The sequence below is a fragment of the Peromyscus leucopus genome, chromosome 2 (genome assembly GCF_004664715.2).
Source record: "Peromyscus leucopus breed LL Stock chromosome 2, UCI_PerLeu_2.1, whole genome shotgun sequence".
NCBI classification, from domain to species: Eukaryota; Metazoa; Chordata; class Mammalia; order Rodentia; family Cricetidae; genus Peromyscus; species Peromyscus leucopus.
Genome location: NC_051064.1, coordinates 144,262,909 through 144,276,562, shown reverse-complemented (window position 1 = coordinate 144,276,562; position 13,654 = coordinate 144,262,909). Strand labels below are relative to the sequence as shown.

The window sequence follows — 13,654 nt, the reverse complement described above, 5'->3', positions numbered from 1 at the left end:
TTGGAGGAGAAGGCGAGTCTGGAAGTCACAGGAGAGAGATGTGGAGAGGAGGAGGTTGGGGAGATCATTCTCATGTTGGCTCAGGCTTCTCTGCCTGAGCTGCGCGTGTCATAGGCAGTAGCAGGATTCCTGTAGAGCAGGGATTCCTGTCCCCGAAACTAAAGGGCAGCACTAGTGGAGTAGGGGATCTGTGGGAGAGGTCTGAAGCTGCAGATGTGTTCACATGTCCCATGTTCCGGAGAGGACTCTGGCAATGAGTGAATTTCACTCTTGGGAGTGGGAACCTGCACATTGTAGGTGTGACTGCATAGAGAGCCTGCTGTGGATTTGTCCCTTCCAGGGCAGTGATGGCCCCGTGGGCAGGAAGTGGACGGATACAGGCTGCCCTTTGGCTTCTTTGCAAATGGAGCGTTTGGGCTCAGCTGGTAGGGAGAGTTCATCCAGTCAGGACCATTACCTGACTCCCAAGCTTCCCTCTGTGTTCCTAGGGTTACATTCCACCCGCTTTTGCCCAGATGACTCCGAAGCCAATGACAGCCCCCTTCCCAAGAGCAGCACACTGCACTGCTTTGACCAAGTTCCTTGCGCCCTCTGGCTCAGCTTCTTGGTCTGACCATGAACTAGGCTGGCCTCTTTTGTCCTAGCGGAAGGGAGGCATCCATACAGGTTTCCCCACTGGTAGCTTCCTTGGCTGAGATCCTCAGGCTTGGCTGCCCTGTCGGCCTTCCTGTTAACTGGGTCAGGTGTTAGGAGCTTGCCACGTACTGGATATTTCAAGTTCGGACCAAACAGGTTTGACCCAGAAGCCCCAACAAGGCAGAGCTTAATAGATGGATCTTTTAGGTGAGCAAGAGGTCCTTGCTGGGCCTGTTGGGAAGGAAGGGAAATTGTCAGTGGAGAGGTGGTCGGAACCCTTCTGCTCCTGTCCCCTGAGCCCTAAGAAGGGCATGACCATCTTAACAGTGTTAAAGGCGATACTAAATAAAGAGACCCATAAAAGAGTTCACACTGTGCTTGCCAGATCCCCATGTCAACTGTAGCTTGCCCCAGCATCATAGGACCAGAGAGATCTCAGGTGTCACAACCTTAAGAAATCACAGCCCTCCAGGCCCAGCAATTTTTTAATTTAAGTGTGTGTGTGTGTGTGTGTGTGTGTGTGTGTGTGTGTGTGTGTATTTTACAGGTGTGCTCATTCCATGATGTATGTATGGGTCCGAGAAGGTAACTTTCCACATCGTGAGCATCCAGGTGAGTCTCCTGTCTCCTTCCTCCATCTCCCTGCAGGAGTGCCGGCATTACAGATGTTCGCCATTGCATCTGACTTTCAGGAATCAAACTCAGGGACTCAGGCTTTCATCACAAGTATTGTTTACTTGCTGAGCCATCTGGCCACCCCAGAGGGCCAGTGTTTTTCTGCTCCCAAGGACCACCTGTGTTTTCCTCCCCACGTCTGCACAGAGGCACTTTATTCACAGATAGTCTAGACACCAGCCCTAATCCAGATCAGAGCCTCATACCTATGTGTCCCCAGCCACAGGTCCCCACATCTTCAGCATGTTTCCCCTCCGGTTTCCTTTAAAGCTTGTGGCCCAGGGCTATTGGGAATGAGGGTCCCACCTGCCTCATGGTTACTGTGCTGCCAGACTGTGGACCTCACATTGAGCAGAAGTACAGAGCTCACCAGCTCTCAGAGCCTGCTCTCAAAATCCCAGTGCTGAGCTGGGGGCGGGGGTGGGGGTGCGGGGATGGGGGCCAGTTCAAATGTCTGGCTGTGAGCTCAGTCTTGAGTGTTTTAAGCATCCCAGGATTTCCCTTGAGCACCTGAGTTAGCTTGTTCCTGGCTTCCTCTGAGCTTGGACAGGGCCATTTCAAAGCAGACCCAGCTTCTCCAGAGTCTGTGCAGCTGTTCTAGGGAAGAGGAACCCCACCCTGAAGCACCATTCATCTCCACTACTGTGAGGCCTGTATCAGGGGTGCACATTGGCTTGGGAGCACATGGTTCTGGATTCAAATCTTGATCTGCTTCCCTATAAACTTTGACAACTGCTGCCTTTACCAAGCTGAACCTCTTCTTCCCCCATAAAGCAAGGTCATGGCAGCCCTGCCTTGCAGTGCAGAGGATTGAAAGAACTCCAGCAAGGGACCTAAAATAGCACCCTCTCCCACCCCCAGTGTTTAGCTCATAAATGTTGCCGTCACACCACCACCCCCTCTTGAAATATTCCTTTTGCAGGTGAGTCTCCTGTGGCATCTTTTGGAGGCCTTCAGAGTTAGGCCTGAGTGTGGGCCTGTCCTCCAGTTCTGTTGCTGGGCTCCCAGCCTGAGAATGGGAGAGGCCCACAGTGCCAACTGACCAGCATTCCTGGAAGTGGCTCCTTCAGTTCAGTCCACAGGAATTCTCAGCGTCTCAGGCTTGTCTTCCCTCACCTTTGTCTTTCCTCTCTACCTCTGGCATAATACAGAATATCCAATACTGATTCCCAATGAACTGTCACATAGGTATGGAGTTGGGTAAGGCATCTGATGTGAGACCCAGCATAGTCTGCATAAGAAAGATGTGAGCCAGGGGAAGGCCAGGCAGGAACCCAGCAGGCACCCTCACGCCTTGGCGAGCATGCCTTGGCCTGGCTGTCCCTAGAGTCCCCTACCCGTGTCAGCAGGATGGACACATCCTGCTCTGGAGCTAAGCTGGACTGCATACTCTCTTCATACCCCTAGGTTCAGCCCTGACATTGCTAGAGGTCAGGCTTCCCTCTGCCATGGCCTCAGTGTGTGCAAACCTGCCGCTTCCCACAGCTCAGCCTCCAGTAGTCGGAAAAGGCCAGACCTCCAGCACTTCTTCCTAGTTGGTCTCCCCAGTTTTGTCCCTGTAAACCCACAGCTGTCACATCAGGGACAAGCAAGCGCTCATCTCCCACAGAGCCTACAAGATCCTCCCGTCTGCTCCTCTCCACCTCTCTGGTGTTTTAGACAACGCCACACCTCAGGGCCTCTGCACATGCTCTTCCCACCTATAAGAGCCAAGTGTCTTCGAGATCCATATTGGGCAGCTCACACACAAGCTACATCTGAAGCCTTCCTCTTCACTTTACAGCCCTCACCTGCCTCTGCACACTCTGGGGCTCCCTCCTTGGCCTCTTTTCTCTCCATAGTGATCACTCGATCATTAAGGCCTGAGGGGTCGTGTGTGTGTGTGTGTGTGTGTGTGTGTGTGTGTGTGTGTGTGTGTGTTTGCTTTGTGCGTGTGTACAGTGTCCGGGGAGCCAGGCTTTGACACCCTAGGTCCTGTGCTATGCTTCCGGTCCCCTGCTGTGCTGGGCAGTGGTCTTTGTATGCACCAGGTCTGGGACTATGGCTTCAAGAAGGGCCTAGCGGACAGGTTTCAGTTGTGGGCGGGGCATCCGTGGTGTGGGGCACTGGGGGTTGTTTTGGGGCCTGTCACATTCCTTTTCCTGCAAAGGCTACCTCAGTCTGGCCAGTGAAGGTGACAATATGTGCTGTTCTTTTACTATGCCACTTAACCGTTTTTATTTGAAATTTGCTCAGTGATTTGGTGTCTTTTGCCCATTTTAAGTTGTTTATTTTTTTAAAATGATTTATTGATAGAATTACCCATCTTCTACTTACTTATTTTGGGATAGGGTCTCAGGTGGCCCAAGGTGGCCTCGAACTCCTTCTGTAGCTTAGGATGGCCTTGACCCGGTCGTCTTGCCTCCCCTAGCAGGTGCTAGGATGACAACGTGCACCACCACATTGGGTTTTGTGTGGTACTTCCATCAAGCCAGGCGAGCACCCTACCAATTGGGCCCCACCCCACAGCCCGTTTGAGTTTTACTCTCTTTCTGTAGTTTGTGTTTTTGATGTAGCTTTCCTTCTTCACCTTGGTTTCAGCTCTCCCCTGTCCCTGAGAAAGCACCAGGGAGGAGAAGCTCCAGGTATTGTGACCTCACCTCCTCCCCAGCTCCCAAGGCTTGGTGCTGCTTAAGGCACCCGCTGGGGCTCCATCACCTCATAGGAGGCACCCAGGACAAACAAGCAGACCAAGTCCCTCAGGGCCCGTGTGTTGCTGACAGCCTGAGACTTGTCCTTAGCTCCTGGCTGCTCTCTCTGCCCCATCACCTCTTACCTCCTCTCTCCCCACCCCTCCTTGCTCCCGGACATACCATCTTACCTGGATTTCTTTCACACCGATTCCTGGGAGCTGAAAAGGAACGTGGTCCTTTGGGAACCTGAGGCCTGGGCCCTAGCACCCAATTCCCTTGGACACAGAACTGTTCCCTACAGGCCCTAGGACATCTGTAGGGCAACAGCCTCGATGCTGGGGAGGTGGTTGGCATGTATTAGTTATGCGCAGTTACATGATAATGGGTTTCATTATGGCATTTTCGTATGTGTGTGGAGTGTATTTTGATCATACTCATCCCCATTGTCCTCTCTTCCCCTTCTCTGGCTCCCACTGGTCCCTTTCTCTTCACTTCTGCTTTTTTTTGAGACCCACTGGGTGTCGTTGCGGGTGCTTACAGGAGCATGAGTGAAGATTATTTACAGGACCACGGTCACCTTACCATGGCTACGCCACTGAATTAAATGTCTCCCGGTCCCCTGGCAGCCATTAGCCACCTATCTCCTAAGGAGGGGTTGGGTCCAGTTTTTAACCAGAAAACATCTGGGCAAAGGCCTAGAGAAGGGATGGGAGTCACATGACTGTCTGTGGGGAAGAGTGTCACGCAGGAGGGACAGCCAGGCAAAGTACACAGGAGATGTAAAAGGTGCCTGAGGGGATGAATGCATCCTGCCTGCCATAAGTGAAAAGTCTTCTTTTCCAAGAGCCGGACGTGGGTAAAGAGCTTTGTCTGTGGCATCTGCACCATCCTGTCTGTCTAAAGATTGGGGTGGGCTTGCATGGTGTATGAGCTCCCTGGACTTTGTTTCCGGAAGGCACCTTGCATATGCTACAAGTGATGCACCCCTCTGTGTGTGTGTGTGTGTGTGTGTGTGTGTGTGTGTGTGTGTGTGTGTGTAGCACAGAGAGTCCACCCCACACTCCCTCTGCACCTTGGTTTTCAGGAAAGTCAATCACTTGAATGGAAATCTTAGGAACATGACTGTTTCTTTGCCGTCCCCAAACAGCTGCTACCAAGCCCTCTGCCCAGGTTAGCTGAATCACTGAGCCCTGAAGGGACCGAGGTAGGCTGTGAGGTCAGTAGGGCTGGACCCTGCAGACCCTACCTATGAAAGAAGGTGGGCTTGTCCTGAGAGTAGTGGGAGGGGTAGGTGCAGTGAAGGGCTGTCAGGATCCAGTGTGCGCTTTGGGGGAAAGATCACAGTTCTGCTGTCCGTTGACGGGAGGGGAGCCAGTGTGGCCATGCAAGGCCCTGTGAGGAAGGCACATTGCAGGAGACCTGGGGAAAGGTGGTCCGTGGTGGTGACAGGGAGGAACGTGACCCAGATAGAGCCCGGCAGCGGCAGAGGAGGGGACCGGAAGACTCCCATGGGTCTGGCTTTCAGGGTGTTAAGAGAGTACCCGTCACCAAGAAAAAGAGACAAGGAATGTATCACAAGTTGAGGTCAGGATCCAAATTTAAGGGGTTTCTCAGCTGTCCAGGTAATGTCCCCCCTCTCTGCATAGAAATGGTGCTTGATTGAGACTCAAGCTACAGCCAGGTGTGGTCTGGGCCTGGACACTGGGGTCATCTCTAGGAGGTTGTGGATGAGGTCACCTGGAGAGGATGTTGAGCTCAGAGGTGACAGGCTTGGAGTCAGAGCTAGTTCAGACCTCAGCTGCCCAAGCTTACCCCAAGTCATGATGGTAACTACCTGCAGCCAGGCTCAAGAACTGGTAAGATCCATAGCTAGAGGACCAGCTCATTCCGGAGACACTGGTAGGCATTCAACCTCTCAGGATCAAGAAGGAGTCTATCCAGTAGATGACTCTTACCCTAGTCCTCATAGGAGACATCAAGGTGGTGACCCGGTGTCTACCACAGTTGGAGTGCAAGGCCTGGCCTCTGTCACCCCAAGAATAAGCCCCTGTCCTTGAGTCATGCCTCCATTTTTTCATCTCTAAGATGAATGTAGAATCATTTGCTTTTCCTGACTCGTGGGACGGACGATCCAGAGAGAAAGAATATGGGATTCCTAGGGGCCCTGTGAATGTGGCTGAAATTGTCTTCCGTTTATGCCAGACATGCCTGGGGTAAAAACAGAGGGCCCTTCCTCTGCTTCTGAGAAACACCAGGGTGGATGTCCTGGGCTGGGGAGAAAGTGTGCCCCCTTGTGGAAATGGCTGTGGTTGCTGCTGCCTGGGAGGAGAGGGCCTCTAGGCAAGGAGGTGGGGCCCGCAGGATTTTGGTGTCTAGGGCCTGGTTTGAAATGTTTGACAGATATCCAAGAAAGGGCGGCAACAGGAGTGCCAAAGAGGAGCTGTCAAGGCTGCTTCTCAGAGGGAAGCTGAACGTGCGATGAGATGTTAACGGAAACGCTCAGAGTTCTTACTCTAGCCCAGGCTGTTGAACTGTGTTGCACAGGCAGACCCCAAACTCCGGGTTGCTGTGGGATGTTCTGTATGTCCTGTGGGAGCCCTTCTTGGGTTCTTTGTGGCGTTACCCAGCAGGTCCGCATAGAGGATGATTAGGACCATGGGCCTGAGTGCAGGTGTCTGAGATGGTCTGCACTTGGCTGTGCTGGGGGATGGTCTGTATGTCAAGTTGTTCTGATCAATAAATAAAACCTGATCGGCTGTGGCTAGGCAGGAAGGATAGGCGGGACTAACAGAGAGGAGAAATAAAAGGACAGGAAGGCAGAAGGACTGACTGCCAGATGCCGCCAGCACAAGAAGCATGTGAAGATGCTGGTGAGCCACGAGCCACGTGGCAAGGTATAGATTTCTAGAAATGGGTTACTTTAAGATATAAGAACAGTTAGCAAGAAGCCTGCCACGGCCATATAGTTTGTATGCAATATAAGTCTCTGTGTTTACTTGGTTGGGTCTGAGCGGCTGTGGGACTGGCGGGTGACAAAGATTTGTCCTGACTGTGGGCAAGGCAGGAAAACTCTAGCTACACCGGGTGATCCTCCTGCCCCCGGGTGCTGGGGTTACAAGCATGAGCCACCAGGCCTGGCTCACTTGATCTCTAAGTCACAGCCGTATGTACAGGAATAGACATAGTGTATACTGGGCTTAGTACTCTCTGTTGTTCTAGGTAGGCAGTGTGCACAGGGTGTCTTGGAGCAGAGCCCTTGTGGCTCAGGGGTATTAGTCTACTGTATTAGGCTTTGGCTGCCTAGCTCTTTGCTTCCCTGTGCTTTGTGGGATGTTTCATAACTTCCTGAGCATTGCCCACCATATGCAGACAGCAGTCCCCACCTCTCCAGTTATGACAACCCAGATATCTCCACACATTGCCAAAATCATGTCCGGTTGAATAGTACTGACTCCCGCCCTCCTATTGGCCAGCCCCAGGGAGGATCTTGTTCCCATCTCCTGCTCTCCCAAGCACTGTTAGCTTCCAAGCAAGTGGAGTAGAGAAGTGCTGGCCCCGCCCACTTCTGCCTTCTGCACCTCACGAGCCCACTCTCACCCAGTCCCTGCTCGGCCACCCTTGTTCTGTGCCCAGAGAGACAGTTGACGATGATCCTTGGGCTCTCTGTTCCTCCATTTCCCCTTCTGTGAATTCAAGACAATAAGGGTTTGACTCAGCGGCTTGTATGAAAAGGAAGGTAGCTGGTCTACATGAAACACCCAGGCATGAAGTGAGCACCCTCTAGCCATTTGTTCACTTTGAGACAGAGTCTCACTATATAATATAATTCAGGCTAGCCCCAATTTCACCATCCTCCTGCCTCAGCCTCCTGGGTTGCTGGAGTTACAGGCACATCTAGCCACTCCTATTTTTGTTGTGCTAAGCCAACGGTGGAGCAGCCGCAGCTAAGAAGATGTGACCTTGGGCTCTTAGTGCTCAGGAGGACGGTAGCTCCTGTAGTCTACAATAGTAGTTCATTCAGTGTGCTGAGCGCTGCGATGGGAGACATGGCGGGAGGGGTGGGGTGCACTCACAGGAGGCCAGGGTTCCCAGAGAAGGTGGAAACCCAGCTGAACACAAGTTAGTTAGGTGTAAGAAGAGGAGGGTGAGTGATGGGTGGGAACCAAAAAATAGTTGTTCTTGAAAAAAAATGAATCCCATTTAATAGATGGCCATAAAACACAAAGCTCTACCATGTCAAAGAGGCCTGGGCTTACATTTCCATTAGGAAGTCCCATCACCCCTCCCCTGGCATGAAAGGAAATGCCATCTTGCTTGGGCCTGGGAGATACAGGCAGCAAAGACTTGTGTGTACCTTCAGTGATGCCAGAGACCCAAAACTGGTTCCTGATGATGACCTGTGCTGTTCCTTTCCATACAGCTACAGTCTCCGCCTGGCGTCCCGATGCGCCTCCTCAGCAGCCCTTACATCACCAGACAATGCAGAAAGGTCAAGGGCGCAGCAGCAGCTCAGTTCCAGGGACCCTTCTTCAAAGAGTAGGCACTTTTGTCTGCTCCCTGACAGGTAGGAGGCAGAGGCACCCTGGCACCATCAGGGTGGCTCTTGGGTCTTGGGGATGGGGTCTGAGGTAGGTCTTGGGTGGGTGGGTGGGTGAGTGGGAGAGATGGCATGCCAAGGGCCCTCCAGGCTGGCTTGGGGCCTTCGGCAGGCATGAGTTTTGTGGCTTAGCATATAGACTCTGGACCGCCAGGGTTCAAACCCCAGCTTTGCCATCCACTGGCTATCAGTTGTCTCGGAGTCTCCACTTCCACGTGTGCAAATGGGGACTTGCAGCCTCCAGAACGGTGAGGGACAAACGCTGTTGAAGTTGCCCGTTGGTGGTATTTTGCTATGTCATCCCAGACTCAGGCAATCAAGTGCTTATTTTAAAATTGTGTAGCACAGCCATTCCAACCATAAGATCATTGCAAATGCGCCTGCTCAAACTAGACCTGCCAATTCCTGGACTGTAGCCAGTATCTTCCTTCTTACTGTGTCCTCACTTGCTGGGGCCCTAATTATTGCCAAGCGGTCCTGATCCGTTACACTAAAGGGTCTGCTTATAACACAGGGCTTTCAGAGAGACGAGATTCACTGTAGAGCACTATTAGACATGGGTACAGAAAGGTCTCTAAAGTCCATGGCATAGAATCTCAGCTCAGGAAGATACCTGCAGGTCGGCCCCCTCCTTTTTCACGAGGGAAACTGACGGGGAGAACGTGTGTCAGAACTCTGGTCCTCTGACTTCCAGCATGGACAGTGGGCTGTAAGTGATAGCACCCAGGGAGGGAGAGCTGCCCACTGCAGGAGAGAAGGTCACTCCCTGAAGACCCACGCTCCCTATGATCTCATGAAAAGCCGGTCCTCTCTGAGTCTCTGTTTCCTCCATGTTGCATGAGAATCTGTGCTGTCTGCCTCAGGGGCTCCGTGTTGTTCATTAGCAGTGGACCCAAGGGACCAATGTGCATGTTCCCCCAAGAGAATATTGTAAAGCAGCAGATGGACAGAGCTACAGCCACATGGTCAGACAGACAGAAATACAGCCTGCTCATATACACAGAGTTGTAGCTGCATGCCCAGAACTTCACAGACACGCTAAACTGAAGCACAAAGGTATAGATGCTAGTCATAGTCAATTCGGTGTGTTTAAATTAAAAAAAAAAAAAAAATGAGCTAGGTGGTGGAGACCTATAATTCCAGACACCTGGGAAGCTGATGCAGGGGGATTTCTGAATTTGAAGCCTCCTTGGGTCACATTGTGAAATGGTCTCAAAGGGGATTGAGGATGTAGCTTAGTGGTGGAGTGCTTGCCTAGAATGTGGGAGGTCCTGAGTTCAATTCTTAGCATCATGGGGAAGGAAGGGGAGGAAGGCGAGGAAGGCAGGGTAGTGAATCTTTCTCTGTCTTACCAGCCAGCTCCCAAATCATGACACAGACTTATTACTAATCATGAAACTGGACTGATCGCTTAGGCTGGTTTCTAACTAACCCAACCTTCTCATCTATGTGCTGCCACGTGGCTCGAGGCTGTACCTCCCCTCCTTCATGTCTTGCTTGTTCTCCATCTCTTGGCATCTCCTTGTCTCTCCACCTTTCAGCTTCCAAGCATCCTCTGTACCTGGAAATCCTGCCTAGCTATTGGCCATTCAACTTTTTATTAAACCAATCAGAGTGACATATCTTTACACAGTGTAACCAAATATGTCACAACAAGGAGGGAGGGAGGGAGGGAGGGAGGGAGGGAGGGAAGGAAGGAAGGAAGGAAGGAAGGAAGGAAGGAAGGAAGGAAGGAAGGAAGGAAGGAAGGCAGGCAAGAGCATAAAGTGATTAAAAACCAGGATGATGGCTATCTGGGGGGAGATATCCTTAAATAGGGATGGCTCAGGGTGGGTTGGGGTCATAGTCTACATCTTTATCTAATGCAGAATATATGCTATGAAAATTGGTCAAATGGGGCTTTTATATGTCTTTTATACTTTATTAAACTGCTTAATAGAATAATTAAACAGGGAAACATGAGCAGCCACAGAAGGCAGTGAGTATGTGACCATTGTTATTTTCTCTTTGTTTCTCCCCAGCACCTGAAGTGACCTGGAATCAGTGAAGCCAAAGGGACCAGCATTCTGCCCTGCAGAGAGTACTGACCTCTCCCAGTTGTGAAAGCAAGAGAGAGCGAGAGAGAGCGAGAGAGAGAGAGCGAGAGAGAGAGCGAGAGAGACAGAGAGAGAGACAGAGAGAGACAGAGAGAGAGACAGAGAGAGAGACAGAGAGAGAGAGAATATGAATGTGTGCATGCATGTGTGTGTGCTGGTGCATGCATGTGGTCTTCAAGCCAAGGTCCCAGCCTCGGGAGCAGGAAGGCAGTAGCCTTCGCAGCATCCTCCAGCTGTCCTTGGACGTGGCCCAGAACCGTGCTCTGTGGTGCAGCCATCCTGCCCGGAGGGGCGTCTCCTTCTATGCAATTTTTTAAAGAGTTCCTTGACCCTGCTTTGTGCTTCTTGAGCTGTCGCTTGCCGTCACTGGGGCTTCAGTCTGGCCCTGAGGGGTGGAGAGGCATCCTATCTAAGGATGACCTTTCAGAGGCCGAGCTCCCCTTCATGCCAGCCCCTCCCTCACCAACATTCTCCTCACACTGTCTCTGGGAATCAATAGCAAATAGCATATAGATCCATCAGGGCTGAGCCTGAACCTTGGCCCCCGCACTTGGAAACCCCCTTTCTCCCTAAGCAACCAGAGCCTCCAGCTTTCAAGTCATTTTCTCCTTTGACGTTCCAGAGTCCACTGCTCTGAAGTCTCTGCAGGGAACCCTAGAGCCCGTGCACCCGGGAGGCAGACTCTGCGCCCGCCCAGCGGTTTTCAGACCTGCTTTCTTGTTGAGAGGAAGCAGTGGTTAGGGACTTTGAGGTGGAGGCGTGGCTCTCCTGTGCCCTCCCCTGTCTCACGTGGCCGACCTCCTCTACTGTTAGCATCTGGACGTTTCAAGTTAGCTGCGAAGGGAAGCAAAGAAAAAATTGTAAAAAGGGAAATGAAGAAAAATATGGTCGGGTTAAAGAAAACAGAACAGGAGTGTGACCGGGTGATTTTCACCTCCCGCTGACCCCTGCTCTGGTGGACAGTTGGAGTCTGGGGGAAACACGGGACTGAGCTCAGAGTTCGCACCTGGGTCACTGAGGTTCTTGGGTTTTGTGCCTTTGGGGCGGAGGATGCCTGAGACATTTTTGGTGCTGTTTCCTCAGCTCCGTTCTGGTCCCAACATGTCGAAGTGGGAGGACAGAACTTGGGAGAGTTGTCACACGTGGAAGGGGTTTTCTTCTTCAGGGCTACTATGGTTGATCTTACAACTCTGTAAATATGTATGTAGACACTTTTAAAAGCACGTATTTATGGCCCCGACTGTAAATGCTCCATTTTTAAAGTTTTATAACGTGTGTTATTTAATTAATCAGTCGACTGGCTGCAGCAAGGGGACTGACTGGTCCAGGAAAAAGCGTCCCTAGAGACTCACACGGGCAGACAAACATCCATCATCGTCCAGTGTTACAGTTTTCCTGTTCACCCACCCAGCTAAACTCTGGTGTTCCCTTTTTTATTTCTTCAACTGGGATTTTCCTTTTCCACACCCTGCAGTTAATCCTTGCAAGCATGGACTCATGGCTGTTGCTAACCCCACAGACACAGGATGCCCCACAGCTGATCACACGGACTCTAGCTCAGCCTCTCCCAGCCAGCCAGGAAAACTCACGAACCCAAAGCCTTGGCAAGCGGCTTTCAGTCAGACTTTGGAAAACTCTGGAAAGTGTTGCTGGGCTTTTGGGGGATTCTCTCTCTCTCTCTCTCTCTCTCTCTCTCTCTCTCTCTCTCTCTCTCTCTCCCTCCCTCTCTCTCCCTCTCTTTGTCTCTCTCTTTCTCTCTCTTTCTCCCTCTCTCTCTGCATGTGCAAATTGTGCTGGGTCACCCATCAACACTTCCCAGATTGTCAGGAAAACAAGGAGAAAGTATTGTCATGAGTGGTGTTTCCTGGTCAGTGGAGGTCTTCCAGCATGGTCCTAGGCCACGCGCGAAGACAGTTCTGTATCTGCCATGTGAAGAAAGTGAACAATAAAAGTGCGGAGCGATTGTGAAACACCGGTGTGGTCATGGTCATTTTCCATTTTCAGACTTGGTCTTCCACATTGGTGGATTCTGGGCTGGCGGAGCAAAGGTGGGGTAGACTCTGACTTAGGAACAGAGAAAATCAGAGGCTTACGAGGCCAGTGGTGGGGATGGCCTCGTGTTGAACAAGATTTCTCTACCTTCACGTCCCTTCCCATTCTGCCAGACCGTAAGTTACCGTATTCTGTTAAGACTGGACAGCCTCTTGAGATCGCAATACCCTCTTCCTCGTGTGTGTGTGTGGGGGGGGAGGGGAGCAGGGAGGAGGGGAGAGAGAGAGATGTGTGCAGGCGCACTGCACCCAGATGAAGGTTCTAGATCCCATGGAACTGGGGTTACATATGGTTGTGAACTGACATGTGGGTGCTGAGAATCGAACCTAGGTACTCTGCAGGAGCAACTCTTGCTCTTTTACCCTGAGCTCCCTCTCCAGCCCCTCCAATATACTCTTTTAAGAGTATATTTTAAAATTTTTGTTTATTGAGATCTAATTTGCTTTGGATACAATAGACTTACATAAGCGTTTTGTATTGTGTTCAGAGCAGACCTTCACTGATGCCCAAATCCTACATGATAGAAAGAGTCAAACATCCTATATTTTCACCTAAACACTCTAAAAAGCAGAAGTCAGGGATCTCCAGAGAAATGAGGTAAATAGATTTCCATATGTGTAAAAGGGAGGCATCATGATCTGCTGTCTGCAAGCTTGGGGTGACCAAGAAGCTCTGCAGAGATGCCATTCAGTCTTGAGTCCAATGGCCTGAGAACCAGGGACCCATGGGACCCAGGGCAGGAGAGGAAGTGAGCTGCCTCAGCCCCCTCAGCAGGTTACTGTTCTGGTTTCCTGTTGCTATGATAAAGCACGTGGTCCAAAGCAAGTTGGCAGGATAGGGCTTATATTTGGATTACACTTCCGGGTCACGAGCCATCACTGAGGGAAATCAGAGCAGTAACCGAAGGAATGGTTCTGGCTCACTCA

General features: G+C 51.4%; 1 protein-coding gene across 1 annotated transcript in view; it reads left to right on the top strand.

Moving 5' to 3' along the window:
- Prdm2 (PR/SET domain 2) overlaps positions 1-12,648 on the top strand; it is a 111,314-nt gene extending 98,666 nt beyond the window's left edge. Inside the window, exons 9-10 of the mRNA XM_028880663.2 lie at positions 8,404-8,547; positions 10,602-12,648. Of these exons, the coding sequence (XP_028736496.1) occupies positions 8,404-8,547; positions 10,602-10,608 (151 nt within the window). The 3' untranslated portion in view covers positions 10,609-12,648. The remainder of the gene's footprint in view (positions 1-8,403; positions 8,548-10,601) is intronic.
- The last annotated feature ends 1,006 nt before the right edge of the window (positions 12,649-13,654 follow it).